Source organism: Penaeus monodon, chromosome 1 (genome assembly GCF_015228065.2).
Source record: "Penaeus monodon isolate SGIC_2016 chromosome 1, NSTDA_Pmon_1, whole genome shotgun sequence".
In the NCBI taxonomy this organism is placed as follows: domain Eukaryota; kingdom Metazoa; phylum Arthropoda; class Malacostraca; order Decapoda; family Penaeidae; genus Penaeus; species Penaeus monodon.
Genome location: NC_051386.1, coordinates 686,422 through 701,424, shown reverse-complemented (window position 1 = coordinate 701,424; position 15,003 = coordinate 686,422). Strand labels below are relative to the sequence as shown.

The window sequence follows — 15,003 nt, the reverse complement described above, 5'->3', positions numbered from 1 at the left end:
TTTCTTCCACTTTGCTTCTCTCCCCCATTTACTCCCCTCCTCCCTTTCCACTTTCCTTTTCCCTATCTCACACACTCCCCTCCCTTCCCTTCAGCCATCTGTCCTTCCTGCTTCCCCCTCTCCCTCCCATCTCTCCTCCCCATCTCTCTGCTTCCCCTCTCCTCCCTCCCACTCCCCACCCTGCTACCACCATCCTCCCGTGGCCTCCCTCTTCCCCACACAATTTCCTTGTCATTCATTGGATTGATAGCCAATTGCAGGGCATTGTGTCGGACATGATGGAATTTTTTGAGAGCAGGGCAGCTTATCACGGTTAAGCTACTAACGATCGCGAGTTATCTGATCTTGAGTTAGATAAAAGGGACTACTCTATCATGCCCCCTCAGGCAACACATCAAGGTCACTTATGTTCTGATGTAGCAAAGTTCAATATGGAATACGAATGTCAGGGGTACGCCCCTTTTTTAGGCCAAAAGACCAGGACTGTTTTGTATGTTCTTTGTCCTTTTCGTTTTTCTGTTTTATTCAGGTGTGCATAAAAATTGATTTTTGTCGGTTTGGCCCCTTTCTTTTTGTGTTTTGTTGTTTGTTTTTTTTTTATGTTTAATGATTGGGTGAGCCAGGTTGGGTTGATTTTTGGGGAGCATGTAAAGCCACAAATTTCCCCTCGGAATTTGTTTTGTTTAATGAGCAAACTTTTTATTGCTATAGGGGTTTTTAAAAAAAACCCTTTTGGTTGCTGTGTTATTCCTCGAGGTGTATTGGTTAGCTGATATTTTTATAAATGACTAATTGATTTTTTTATTATCAATATTAATGATAGTTTTGATTGCATTAATAATGATAATGATAGAAAGGGGAATAAGTGAAATAAATGAAAGGGTATAATGAACAGATGCTGTAATAGAAATATGAAAGAAAATTGTATACTCAAATAACAACAATGATAAATATAATATTAATGGTAACAGTAATAATGAAATAATTTATAATAAAAATGATGTTTAATCATAATAAAAGGTCTACTAAAAATGATAGTACGTAGTTTGTTCCATAAAATAGAAATATATAATGATAATGTGAGATGATAATGAAGATAAAAATATAAAAATAATGAGGATCAATATAATCATTGATGTTTAAAAAATGACATATTTGGTACGAAACAGTTAAAAAATAGCGTTTTTTTTAAATTATTGATAATGTTAAAAATATGATTAAAAAAAAATATATATAAAAAAAAAAATAAAAAAACAATCAATCACCTTCCCCCCCTCCTCATCGTCCTTCCCACCCCCAGTAGATGTTCATGTGACCCCCTTTTGTCACAACAAGGCCTTTTTGGTCCCTCCCCCCCTGATTCTTCCTGTACTTTTCACCCCCTTCCCCGTTCCCTTTTATCCCCAGGGTTCTTTTCCTACTTCTAAACTATAGCTTACCCCTATTTCCCTTATTGTTTTTAATAATCTTTTGCAGTTTTCCCCATCAGTTACCCCCCTCCCTATACAACCCCCATTTGGTTGATCGCCCCCTACCTCAGCCCCACCCTTTTTCAAAAAACCCCCCTTATTTTTTCCCCTCTTACCCTTTTCTGTCCTACAGTGTTTTGCAACCTTTTTCTCTAAACATGTTATCCCCGATCATTTTCTCCTTTCCCCCCTTTCGTCCAATCTTTCCCTAGGGTTAAGACCTTTGGTATCTAGCACTTTTATTTCCTCTAACCATTAACCATTAATAAAATATAATAAAGATAATGAAATGATTTAAAAGAAAAAATTTTTTTTTAAAGTATTAAAAATAAGAAATTTAAAATAATAAAAAAAAATTTAAAATAAATAATAAAAATTAAAAAATTTAAAAATAAATAATAATAATAATAGAAAATAATAATAATAATAAAATTTTTAAAGATCATAAAGAGGTTTTTTATAAAATAATGATAATGGATAGATTAATAAGGAAAAGTAAATATAAAAATTTAAATAAAATAAAAGGGAAAGGGAAATGTGGCTGAATTGATGAAGATGATTGTAGTGATAAAAAAAAATGGGTAAAAATTTTGGAATAAAAATGATTAAAAATAGTATTGAAATAAAACAAAGGCCCTAATAGAATGATAAAAAACAGAAATATATAATAAATTTTTAATGCTAAAAATGATTTAATGATAATAAAGAGATAGATTGATATAAAATAAAAAATAATAAAATAATTAAAAAATAATAATAAAAAATTTTTAATAATAATAATCAACACTATCTCATTCTGTGAAAGGTCAGGATGAGATTTTTTTTTCTCTCTCTCTTATCATTCGTATCATATCTCAGCCCAGAATGTTTCTGATTGAAGCTTGATAAGGAATTTAAGCATTTTATGTGAAACATTAATACTGAAATAATGATAATAATAATAATAATGATGATAATAATGATAATAATAATTATAATAGTAATAATAATAATTATAAAATTGAGTAAACGTTAATAATAAAATGAAGGAGTTCTTATAACTATAAAGGTCATAGTAAGAAAAAATGGTTTATATGTGTATTTGTGCTTTCATGTTTATTTGTTTAGAAATGGATATGAATGAGAACAAATTATTTGTCTTATTTTCTTGATTTAATTATGCGAAGTCATTCATCCCACTCTCTAAAGTTGTCCTGAATGAACCTTGTGCAGTATTGTCCACTTTTTTTTTTTTTTTTTTGTATATATATCTGTGTGTGTGTGTGTGTGTGTTTGTTGTGTGTTGTGTGTGTGTGTGTGTGTGTTTGTGTGTGTGTTTGTGTGTGTGTGTGTGTGTGTTTGTGTGTGTGTTTGTGTGTGTGTGTGTTTGTGTGTGTGTGTGTGTGTGTGTGGTGTGTGTGTGTGGTGTGGTGTGTGTGTGTGTGTGTGTGTGTTTGTTGTGTGTGGGTGTGTGTGTGTGTGTGTGTGTGTGTTGTGTGTGGGTGTGTGTGTGTGTGTGTGTGGTGTGTGTGTGTGTGTGGGTGTGGTGGTGTGTGTGTGTGTGTGTGGGGGTGTGTGGGGGTGTGGTGTTGTGTGTGTGTGCTTGTTTGTTTGTGTGTGTGTGTGTGTGTGTTTGTGTGTGTGTGTGTGTGTGTGTGGCATCCATGTATTACAGGGTGTTTTTTTGGTTTTTTTTTTACTCGTATTTCTTTGCTAGTCTTAAGGAATATTTTTTCCCTATTCTATTAAACAAGATTAGATATAGTGACTCAGATATATAATACAGTATTTGAGTTGTACTTAACCACTTCGTAAAACAGACAACGTAAACAGCCAGTTTGGTTCGTATTATTGCCATTCTACTGTAGTGAAGCTTACAAACTCAATATTATCTTCTTTATGTTGACATTGACTAAAAATATCTTTTGAAGGTCATAGCTCAGTGATGTTCTGCGACTCATGGGCAAGTATTTTTCGCTCCTGCCATATATCTAATTTGCACATTTATCAGTTTATTAATGAGATATGCCGACCTTTATTATTTTTTGCATTTGAGAGAATCAGTTGGAGGCGAACACGTTAACCGAAAGGACCACAGTTTGCACTTTCTTAGTCTATTGATGGTTTTATGGATTAGCACCTGTCTTTTAGTAACAGCATTTTTGCATTTAATGCCACAGGAACACTAAGCAGTTAAATGTGGAAGGAGGAAAGAGGAAAAGACCTCTGGCGAGATCTCGTGCTTTCCTTCATTTTGCTCTGCTTTCTTTCCTTTTGCCTTTTCTTTCCTCTTTATATTTTTCTTTTAGCTTGTAATAGCTTTCTTGAATTTGTCTTTAGAAATCGATTGTATATAAGCCAGATTGATGTTGATGGGTGTAATGAGATTTTTGAACATTCTGTACTGATTTTTTGAAAGTCAGGTACATTATGAATCTGTAGTAAAGGTGAAAGAGAAGATAAAAGATGGATATTATAAAATAGGGGAGAAAGATAAATGAAAAAGGTAAAGAAAAGCATAAAAATACCCTGTGCCACAGTTAGTATCTTCCTTTCCATATGCATTGAAGAAAAAAACGGTATGGATGCCACAATTAATTATGCTTCATGTGGATCACAAACCGGAAATACAAGCAAATTTTCAGGAAATAAGAAAGTGTGAGAGACAAATGTAAAATGTTTGTATGGATAGTTAGATTAGACTTATCTGGCTTGGTAGTCTACTGAGAGGGAGGTTAAGGAGTACGTATGTTCATCCAACTGTAATATATTATTATTTTTTTTCTTTTCATATTTTGAGAAGTTATGTATCACTGCATTTTTCATTATTGCTTTTATTTCCTACTTTCTTCATTCAGGAAGAATCAGCGCTTACATCCAACTACTTCCATATGCTGCCATATATATATCTATATATATATCTATATATCTATATATATATATATAATTATATATATATATATATATATATATATATATATTATATATATATATATATATATATATATATATATATCTATATATATATATATATCTATATATTAATATTTAATATATATATATATATATATATATATAATATATATATATATATATATATATTATATATATATATATATATATTAATATATATATATATATATTATATTATATATTATATATATATATTATATATATTATTTATTATATATATATATATATATTATAATATATATATATATATTATTATATATATTATATTTTACTTTCATTATATCTTTTTCTTTTTTCTTCTTTCTTTTCTTCTTTTTCCTTTCTTCTTCTTCTTTTCTTCTTCTTCTTTTCTTCTTCTTTCTTTCTTTTCTTTTTTTTTGATATAGCTTTATACTTATTTTTTTCCGTTTCTCATCTTCAAGAAAACTCCACATGGGATTTTCCTTCCTGGACTGACCTCGCGTGACAGCCTCAGCATTATAGCATTTAGAACACAGCTGCTATGGCCAGTGACTGTTATTTTGTTGAATAAAGGATGTGATTCAGTGCATATATATATATATATATATATATATATATATATATATATATATATATATATATATATATATATTATATATATTATATATATATATATATATATATATACATATATACATATACATATATACATATATACATACATATGCATATATAGAATTTTTCCCTGCTTGCCATTTCCAGCATTATCAGCATTGGTATCGGCACCAACACCGAGGTTGAGTGATGACAGCATGGGGGCCTCAGAGCAGAGCAATCAGACGCCGGATCCCACCCCAGGGCAGGAAGCATGTTATATCGCCAGCTTGGACCTCGGCACCACCACTCTCAGGTGCTTCGTGTACGATAAGGCCATGCGGGTGTGCGGCAGAGCGGAGGAGAAGGTAGGCTTTTCTTTTCTCTCTTTCTTAATTTTTTCTTTTTTTCTTTTCGTTTTTCTTTCTTTATTTTTCCTTTTCTGTCCTTCCTTCTTTGTTTCTTTCTTTTATTTTCTTTTTCTTTGTCTCTTTCTTTCTTTCTTTTTTGTTTTTCTCTTTTCTTTCCTTCTTTTTCTTTTTTCTCATTTTTCTTTCCTTCTTTTTCTTTATTCTCATTTTTCTTTCTTTGTCTTTTTTCTTTCTTTTTGTTCTTTTTTTTTTCTTTGTTTTTAAGCAGATTTTTAGAGTTTGTGGCATTAGAGTGCATATATATTATAGATAGATTAAATGCACAGTATACACTTTAGTCAGGTACTTTTCTTTGTATATGCTTTTTTTGATTTTTGTTTTATTATACCTAATATGTATTACTTTTTATGAAGCTATCCTCCTAATCATGTGTAAAAAGACTCAGTCTTGTAAGGAATTGACAAACTATCTTATTACTATTACTATTACCTATTACCCAGGTGACCCTCCTGTATCCCAGTCCTGAACGTGTTGAGATGGACCCCAATGAGCTGTGGGAGAAGTTTGTGAAGGTCATAAATGCTGCGATATCATGTGAGTCACTCTGCTGTGCTGTCGTATTGGGTTGAGATTTCAGTAAAGTTTGTACTGAGGGTTGTCGGCCTTGTGAATGATGGTCCGTGAGTTTGTGAAGTGTATGTTAGTGTTTTGTTTGTGATGAATTCTTTCTTTCTGTCTATATTGATTTATTTTTTATGGTAAGTATGTCTGCTGTAGTTCATTTTCTGATTAGATACATTAAAAAGTTCCTTGATCCTGTGTGTGTGCGTGCGTGCGTGCGTGCGTGCGTGCGTGCGTGCGTGCGTGCGTGCGTGCGTGTGTGTGTGTGTGTGTGTGTGTGTGTGTGTGTGTGTGTGTGTGTGTGTGTGTGTGTGTGCACATGATTTTTTAAACTTTTGGCTGGAAGTCTTTCTTTTCATTTCTGTCTTACCAGTCTTCGCTTGGCTTATTGTATTTTATTAATATTTTTTTCATTATTGACTTGATGCTTTTTTATTCTGTTTCTATTCTGAGTTTCAGACTTTGCAATCACTCTTATATCTAACTTTATATGTTTGTATGTAAAATGAAGCACGGGGCTCATATGTCTTTTTTTCTCTCCTTGTCCACAGCGGCAGGCCTCAACGCAGGCAACATTCGCTGCCTTGGCTTGAGCACGCAACGGGCCACCTTCATCACTTGGGACCGCAGAACAGGTGAAACATTGCATAACTTCATCACCTGGAAAGACATTCGTGCCGATGCCTTAGTCACGCAGTGGAATGCCTCGTGGAAGATGAAGGTGAGAAGAAGGATGAGACGGGGAGAGAGTAGGTGTTTATGTATTCATAGGATTAGTCCATGATGTTGGGGCTCTGAAATGCTGAATTCCTATATATGGTCTATATGCTATTCATAGGCAAGCTTGATTTTGATGTAGGTGTTTATGATAATTTTTTTTTTTACATGAAAAATGGATAGGAGAGCCAAAAACTCTCTCTCTATATATATGTTGTGTGTGTGTGTGTGTGTGTGTGTGTGTGTGTGTGTGTGTGTGTGTGTGTGTGTGTGTGTATGTGTATTAATTTATGTATGTATGTATGTATGTATGTATGCATGTATGTATATGTGTATGTGTGTTGTGTGTGTTGTGTATTATTATATATGTATATATATATATATATATATATATATATATATATATATATATATATATATATATATAAGTTCTTTAAGTCTGTTTTGGTGATTTGACAGTCTGAAATCTGCAAACCTTTGGAAACATTTTTCTCATTTTTGAAAAAAAAACCCTGTCACATAGAGCTAAGGACTCCAGAGTTAAGTATTTGGCTCTCATATTCATTTTCCATAAAAAAAAAAGTCTTGCTATAAACAAGTACGTCAAAATCAGGAAAATGTATTTTGCTACAGAAAAAAGGAAGAAAAAAAAATGTATATATATTTTTTGTGTGTAGTCAAATACATTTTCTCTGTAATAGGTTAAGATTAGTATGATCAATACATTTAAACCCTTAAAGCCCAAGAGTAATCAATTAAGAGTTTTTTTTTTTTTTCTTTTTCTTCTTCGTCTTTTCTTCTTCTTCTTCTTCTTCTTCTCTTTCTCTCTTTTCACCAGATCCAAGTCTCCATGATCATGCATGAGCACCTCTTATAAGCTGTCTTACTCTGTTCACACATTTTATTTTGCTTTCAGTGGGAGGTAGGGAGTGTGAGGAAGCAATTCTCTTACTCTTTGGCAAACTTCTTCCATTTATATCTTCTCAGATCCTCTCTCATTCCCCTATTCCTTTTTACCTGTTTATCTCTCTTCTTCTTCTTCTTCTTCTTCTTCTTCTTCTTTATCTTCATCTTCATCCTCTTCCTCTTCTTGTATATTCATTTGAATTGTAAGCCATTGGGAATAGCAGTCTGCCTGACCCCCTCCCCTGTGATTAATTTCTTATTTACTATAATTTTACCCTTTTTCAGATCATAAGATTCATCAGCTCCCTCCTTTACAAAATACTACGGAAGAAGAGGTACATGGCTGCCAGTGTTCTGAGATTTATGAATATTCAGGTAATTTACTTGTTTTTTCTTGTTACTTTCTTGGTCTTTCTTTCTTTCTTTAGTGAATATAGTAGGTTTATTTTATTTGAATTTGATACCAAAAGATGTGTGTATATATTTTCTTGTAATTGAGTGAAGATTTTTATTTCTGGTTTGGGCTAGTTCCCGAAAATATTCCCGTTCCCGTAAAAATGAGGTTTTTAAATGGTTTTGGAAAAACGACGAGCGTGGGAAGGGGCTTTGTGCAAGAAGGCAACGTAATGTTCGGTACCATTGACTGCTGGCTGATCTACAAGCTGAGTGAGGGCAAGGTAGCACTTTCATCCCCTTTTCTCTCTCTGGCTTTGTTTTCTGTTGCTTTCTTGTATTTTTATTCTGTGTTTCTCTCTTTTGTTTCTCTTGTTTCTCTCATTTCTTTCCCCTTTTTCTCTCCCCTTTCTCTCTCCCCTTTTCTCTCCCCTTTCTCTCCCCCTTTTTTTCCCCTTTTCCCCTCCCCTTTTTCCTCCCTTTTCCCTCTCCTTTTTCCCCCCCTCCCCCCCCCTTTCTCCCTCCTCTCTCTCCCCCCCTCTCCCCCCCCCTCTCTCCCCCTTCTCTCTCTCTCCTCTCTCTCCTCTCTCTCTCTCTTTTTCTCCTTTTCTCCCTCCCTTTTCCCTCCTCCTCTCTCTCTCTCTCCTTCTCCCCCCTCTCCTCTCTCTCCCTCTTTTCTCTCTCCTCCGGGCTTCCTCCCCTCGCTCTCATCCCTCTCTCTCCTTTTTCTTTTTCTCCCTCTCTCTCTCTCTTTTTCTTTCTCGTTTCCCCTTTTCGCCCTTTTCTCTCTCTTTTTCATCTCTTCTCTCCCCCTCCCTCCCTTTTTTCTCTCCCCTTTTTCTCCTCCCTCCCCCCTCCCTTTTCCCCCCTCCCTCCCTCCCCCTCCCTCCCTCCCTCCCTCCCTCCTCCTCCCTCCCTTTCTCCCCTCTCTCTCGCTCTTTCTCTCTCTTTCTCTCTCTCTCGCTCTCTCTCTCTCTCTCTTCCCCCCCTCTCTCCCCCTCCTCTCTCCCTCTCTCCCCTCGCCCCCTTCTTTTTCTCTCCCCCCTTTCTCTCTCCCCCTCCCCCCTCTCTCTCTCTCTCTTTTTCTCTCTCTCTCCCCTTTTTTCCCCTTTCCCCCTCCCCCTCTCTCTTTTTCTTCTCTCTCTCTCCCCCACTCCCCCCTCACTCCCTCCCCTCCCTCTCTCTCCTCTCACTCTCTCTTTTTTTCTCCCTTCTCCCCTCTCCTTCTCTCTCATCTCCTCTCTCTCCCCTCTTTTCTCTCCCTCTCTCCTCTTTCTCTCCTCTCTTTCTCTCGCTCTCCTCCCCCATCTCTTCTCTCCTCTCTCTCTCTTTCCTCTTCCCCCCTCCCCCCTCTCTCTCTCTCCTCTCCCTCCCCTCTTTTTCCCTTTCTCTCTCTCTCTTTTTCTCTCTCCTCCCTCTCTCTCTCTCCTCTCTCTCCCCTCTCTCCCCCTTCCCCTCTCTCTCTCTCTCTCTTTTTCCTTTTTCTTTTTTTCCTCTATCTTTTTTCTCCCCTCCCCCCCATCTTTCTCTCTCTCTCTCTTTCTCTCTCCCTCTTTTCTTTTTCTCTCTCTCTCTTTTCTCCCTCTCTTCTCTCTCAAACCTCTTTTCCCTCCTCCTCCCCTCCCCTCTCTCTCCCCTCTCTTCCTTTTTTTCTCTCTCTCTCTCGCCTTTTCCCTCTCCTCCTTTCCCCTCTCTCTCCCCTTTTCTTTGTCTCTCCCTCTCCCCTCTCTTCCCCCCTCCCCATCTTCTCCTCTCCTCCTCTCTCTCTTTTTTTTCCCCCTTTTTCTCTCTCTCTCTTTTTCTTTTTCCCCCCCTCTCTCTTTTCCCCTCTCTCCTTTTTTCCCTCCCTTTTTCTCCTCTTTTCTCTTTTTCTCTCTCCTCCCCTCCCTTCCTTCTCTCCCTCCCTCCCTCCCCTCCCCTTTTTCTTCCTCTCTTTTCCCCTCCCTCCCCTCCCTCCCTCCCTTCCCTCCCTCCTCCCCTCTTTTTTTCCCCTCTCTCTCAATTTTTTCTCCTCCACTTCGTCTTTTTCCCCTCTCTCTCTTTTTCTCTTCTCTCTTCCCCCTCTTTCTCCTCTCTCTCTCTCTTTTTCCCTCTCTCCCTCCCTCCCCTCCCTCCTCCTTTTCCCTCCCTCCCCTCCCCCCCTCCCTCTCTCTTCTCTCTCTTCTCTCTCCCCCTTCCCTCTCTCCTTTTTCTCTTTTTCTTTTTTTCTCTCTCCTCTCTCTCCCTCCCTCCCTCCCCCCTCCCTCCCCTCTCTCTCTCTCTTTCTCCCTTTCTCTTTTTTCTTTCCTCTCTCTCCCCTTTCTCTCTTTTCTTTTCCCCTTTTCCCCTTTTCCCCTTCTCTCTCTCCCCTCTCTCCGTCCCTCTCTTTTTTTTCTCTCCCTTTTTTTCCCCCTCCTCTTTTCTCTTTTCTTTTTGTTCCCCTCTTTTTTCCCCTCTCTCTCCGCTTTTTCTCTCTCTCTCTTTTTTTCTTCTCTCCCTTTTCTCCCCCCCCTCTCTCTCTCTCTCTCTTCTCCCCCCCCCGCTCTCTCCTCTCTCCTCCCCTTTTTCTCTCTTTTCTCTTTTACCCCCTTCTCCCCTTTTCCTCTCTCCCCTCTCTCTCACTCTTTTCTCCCCTTCTCTCTCCCCCCTCTCTCTCTCTCTCTCTCTCTCTCCCCTTCCCCCCCTCTCTCCCCCCCCCTCCCCTTTTCTCCTCTCCCCCCCTCCTCTTTCTCTTTTCCCTCCTTTTCCCCTCCCTCTCTCTTCTCGCTCCCTCTCCCCCTCTCTCCCTCTTTCTTTTCTCTCTCGTCCTCTTTCCCTCTCCTCTTTTTTCTCTTTTTTCTCTCTCCTCTCTTTTTTTCTCTCTCCCTTTGCAAACTCTCTCCCCTCTTCCCCTCTCTCCTCCTCTCTCCCTTTCTCCCCTCTCTCTTTCTCTCTCCCCTCTCTAACTCTCTTCCTCTCTCCCTCTCTTTCTCCCCCTCTCTTTGCCTCTCTCTCCCCTTCTCCCACTCTCTCTCTCTCTTCCCCCTCTCTCTCTCTCTCTCTCCCTTTCTCTCCTTTTCTCCCCTTCCTCTCTCTCTCCCCTTTTTCCCCCTCTCCTCTTTCTCGTCCCCCTTTTCTCTCTCTCTCCTCTCCCCTCTCTCTCTCCTCTTTCCTCTCTCTCCCTCTCTTTCTCCTCCTTTTCCCTCTCTCCTTCTCTCTCCCCTCTCTTTCTCTCCCCCTCTCTCTCTCTCTCTCCCCTTTTCTTCTTCAAACTCCCCTCTCTTCTCTCTCTCTCTCTTTTCTCTCTCTCCTTTTTCTCTCTCTCCCCTCTTCCCCTTTTTCATTCTCTCTCCTTTCTTTCTCCCTCTCCTCTCTCTCTTCTCTCTCTCTCTCTTTCTTCTCCTTTTTTCTCTTTTTTTGCTTCTCTCTCTCTCTCTCTTTCTACCTTTTTTCTGTTCCCCTTCTCTCTCTCTCCCTCTTTCTCTCTCTCTCTCTCTGCTCTCTCTCTCTCTCTTTTCTCCCCTCTTTCCCCCGTCCTCCTCCCTCTCCCCTCTCTCCCCCCCCCTCTCTCTCTCTCTCTCTCTCTCTCTTTTCTCTCTCTCCCCCCTCCCTATCTTTCCTTTCGGCTCTCCTTCCTCCTTTCTCCCCCCTTTTTCCTTTCCCCTTCTCTTTGGGGGCCCCCCCCCGGCCTCTTCCGCTCCCCCCTCCCCGTCCCCAACTTTTCCCCCCCAAAAATCCATTTTCCTTTCCTCCCCCCCCCTCTCTCTCCTTTTCTCTCTCTCTTTTTCTCGCCCCCTTTTTCGCTTCTCCTCCCTTCTCTCTCTTTTTCTCTCTCTCTCCTTTTCCCTTCTCCACTCTCTCTCTCCTCTCTTTTCCTTCCCCTTTTCCCCTTTTTCTCTCTCTACCCTCCCTTCTCTCCCTCCTCCTCTCCCTCCCTCCTCCCCATCCCCTCCCTCCCTCCGTCCCTCCCTCCCTCCCCCCCTCGACCCCCCCCTCCCTCCCTCCCTCCTCCCTCCCTCCTCCCCTCCCTCCCTCCCTCCCTCCCTCCCTCCCTCTCTCTCTCCCCCCAACCCCCCCCAAACAACCCCCCCCCCCCCCCCCCCCCCCACCCACCCCCCCCCTTTTCTTTCTAATTTTTCCTTTTTCCTCTTTTTTTTTCCCTTTTTGCCTTCCTTTTCTTTCTTCCTTTCTTTCCCCTTTTTTTTTTTTTCTTTTCCCCCCTTTCCTTTTCTTTCTTCTTGTTTAAAAAAAAAAAAAAAAAAAAATTTTTTTTCTTCTTTTTCTTCTCCTTTTTTTCCCTGGGGGGTTTTTTTTTTCTTTCTCTTTTTTGGGTTTGGGTTTTCCTTTTTTTTCTTTTTCCTTTTCCTACCCACCTCCTTTTTTTCTTTCTTTTTTTTTTTTTGTTTTCCCTCCTTCTCCCTTTTTCCCGTCTCCCTTCCCTCTTTCTGGGGGTTCTTTCCTTTTCCTCTCCCCTATTTTCCCTTTTTTTCTCCTCCCTCCTCCCCTTTCCTTTTTTTTCTTTCCCTTTTTTTCCTCCTTTTCTTTCCCCCTCCCCCTCTCCTTTCTCTTCTTTTCCCTTTTCCCCCTCCTTTTTTTTTTCCCTTTCCGGTTCCCAAAAACGGCTTTTCTTTCCTTTCCTTCCTTTCTTTCCCTTTCTTTTCCTTCTTTTTCTTTTCCTTTCCTTTTCCTTTTTTTTCTCTTTTTTTCTTCTTCCTCTTTTTTTTCATTTTTTTTTTTTTTTTCCTCTTTTTTTTTTCCTTTCCCCCGCCCCCTCTCCCTCCCTTCCCTTTTTTATCTCCCTTTTTTCCCCCCTTTTTCCCCCTTCCCCTTTCCTTTTTTTTGGTTCCCCTTTTCCCCTTCAACTCTCCCCTTATTTGCCCCCCCCCAAGTTTTTTGGGCCCCCTTCCCTTCCCTTTGGTGGGTTTTTCCCCTTTTCCCAAAAATTTGTTCCCCCTCTTCTTTTTTTCCCCTTTTTTCTCAACTATTAGATTACTACCAGCAACATGCTTGCTTTTTTTTTCTATTGCTGATATTTTTAAAAGTATGTAGTAGTTAATCCAGTGCACTTCAGAATACAAGGGATCACAGTACATCAAAAACTATTCCCTGACAAGTGGTAAAGATCATGGGCTAAATGGACAAGTGTTACCTTATGTAGTGCTGCCCCCTGAGTTCATCCTTAGTTATGATCTCCATCCTGAGACTACAAGATACCCCTAAAAGAGGATGTCAGAATTAGTTACTGGAGAAGAGTTTGCTTATGCGCCTTATATCCATAAAGGACAGTATTCATAGAGGTTCATTAATAATCTCCATGGACCAGCAAACCCTCTAAGCTGGTTCTCTGTCTTCAAGGAGGAACTTCAGGCCAATCGCTCTTTTAGTTCACTGACAGGATTGGCCAACAGAAAACTCTGGCTTTATTCCTTGATTCCTATGAGAGCATTGTCAAATATATTCATAACACATGTCAAAGTTGGGAAATACCTAAGTACAGTTTTCTTCCTTTCCTGTTTCCTGTTTTTATTATTGCTCTTTTTTTCTTCTTCCTTACTGTGTTTGTTATAAGTATGATTTATTTAAGGATTAACAACATTGCTTTTGGTTATTTAATTTCAGATACATGCAACAGACTACTCCAATGCTAGTGGGACAGCCTTGTATGATCCCTTTATAGAAGACTGGAATTCCTTCTTCCTAAAGTTATTGGATATCCCAAGGAACATTTTCCCAGAGCTTCGAAACTCTGTGGGAGACTGGGGTATTTGCCCTGCCAAGTTGTTTGGGGCGCCTATACCCATTACCGTTGTGGTAAGATTTTTAGTCATGTCTAAAATCTTTGTCTCACTTCTTCATTTATGGTACTTGTTTTACTTTGCCTTATTTTCTTCTATATGTGAGATAGGAAAGACTGAATTTTGTTCTTGTGTTTCAGGATAAAGGTGAAAGGGATGAATACAGTAAAGTTGTTGTTCTTCTGGTATATGGATGTTTGTGGTAGTTGATGTTGATGATGATGTTCTCTTCATATGAATGTATAAAAATAATATTGGTTAATCTTGGTACTTCCTTCTTGCTTACTTTTATTTTTCATTATAATCATCATGTACATACATTTTTCACAGACCTACTATCTACATGTTATTCATATCTAATCAATAGGTGTCAGATCAAGGTGCATCACTGTGTGGATCCTGTGGTTTTAACCGTGGAGATGTGAAAATCACTCTAGGGACAGGTGCCTTCCTAAATGTCAATACAGGCAATGATGCCCATGCATCTGTGAAAGGTTTGTTGTTATTGAATTTTTCCCTTTTTTTTCCTTCTTATTTTAAATCATTCCTTTGATGAACAGGTATGGGGGAGTGAGGTAACCTGTTACAGTGCTCCTGCTTACCACAGCCATAGCTAGGGCTGATTCAGGTTCCCCATGGATGAAGAGAGGGACTGGGCTGTTTATCATGAAATGGTTGCCATTATAGTACTTGCACTGCCTCTTCACTCTCTCACTGATGGCCTTTAAACCTTTAAACCAGTGGTTCCCAAACTTTTTTGTGGTCGTTACCCACTTTTCATTCACAATCCTTGTCCATGGCCCTGCTGCCAAGCATAACCCATTACTACAGTGACTGTATAATCCTATACTTATTAAGTTCATGTAAAAACCACTCCAGCAAATCCTGCAATTTTATGGCTTCCTATTTATTTATTTTTTTCTTTAATTAAGTATAAGAAAAGAAATTTGTTTTTGCTTTTGATGAATCTTATATTATTATTGAAATGATACAGAAGAAGTTGCACATTATCCGACTTAATTACATTCTGCTACATGGCCCCCATTTGGGAACCACTGCTTTAAACTTTGGAGTGAATATTGGGAAACATTAGTTAAGAGATTTGCATTTTTTAAAAATGGAATTGACAGTATAAGCAACAATAATGAATTGCTCTTTAGAATGAGAAACAGTTTTAAAAGTAGTAGGGAATACATTCCCATATTGAAATATAGCCCATTAATCGCAGTATTAAAAAAGTGACCAGTAATGTTAATTGTTGGCAAG

At 38.8% G+C, this 15,003-nt stretch overlaps 1 protein-coding gene across 1 annotated transcript in view; it reads left to right on the top strand.

Moving 5' to 3' along the window:
- The window catches only part of LOC119573454 (putative glycerol kinase 5), an 18,060-nt gene extending 3,755 nt beyond the window's left edge, over nt 1-14,305 (top strand). The window contains exons 2-8 of the mRNA XM_037920704.1: nt 5,145-5,344; nt 5,848-5,941; nt 6,520-6,689; nt 7,877-7,977; nt 8,154-8,268; nt 13,562-13,753; nt 14,105-14,305. Coding sequence (XP_037776632.1) covers nt 5,195-5,344; nt 5,848-5,941; nt 6,520-6,689; nt 7,877-7,977; nt 8,154-8,268; nt 13,562-13,753; nt 14,105-14,290 — 1,008 coding nt within the window. The 5' untranslated portion in view covers nt 5,145-5,194 and the 3' untranslated portion in view covers nt 14,291-14,305. The remainder of the gene's footprint in view (nt 1-5,144; nt 5,345-5,847; nt 5,942-6,519; nt 6,690-7,876; nt 7,978-8,153; nt 8,269-13,561; nt 13,754-14,104) is intronic.
- The last annotated feature ends 698 nt before the right edge of the window (nt 14,306-15,003 follow it).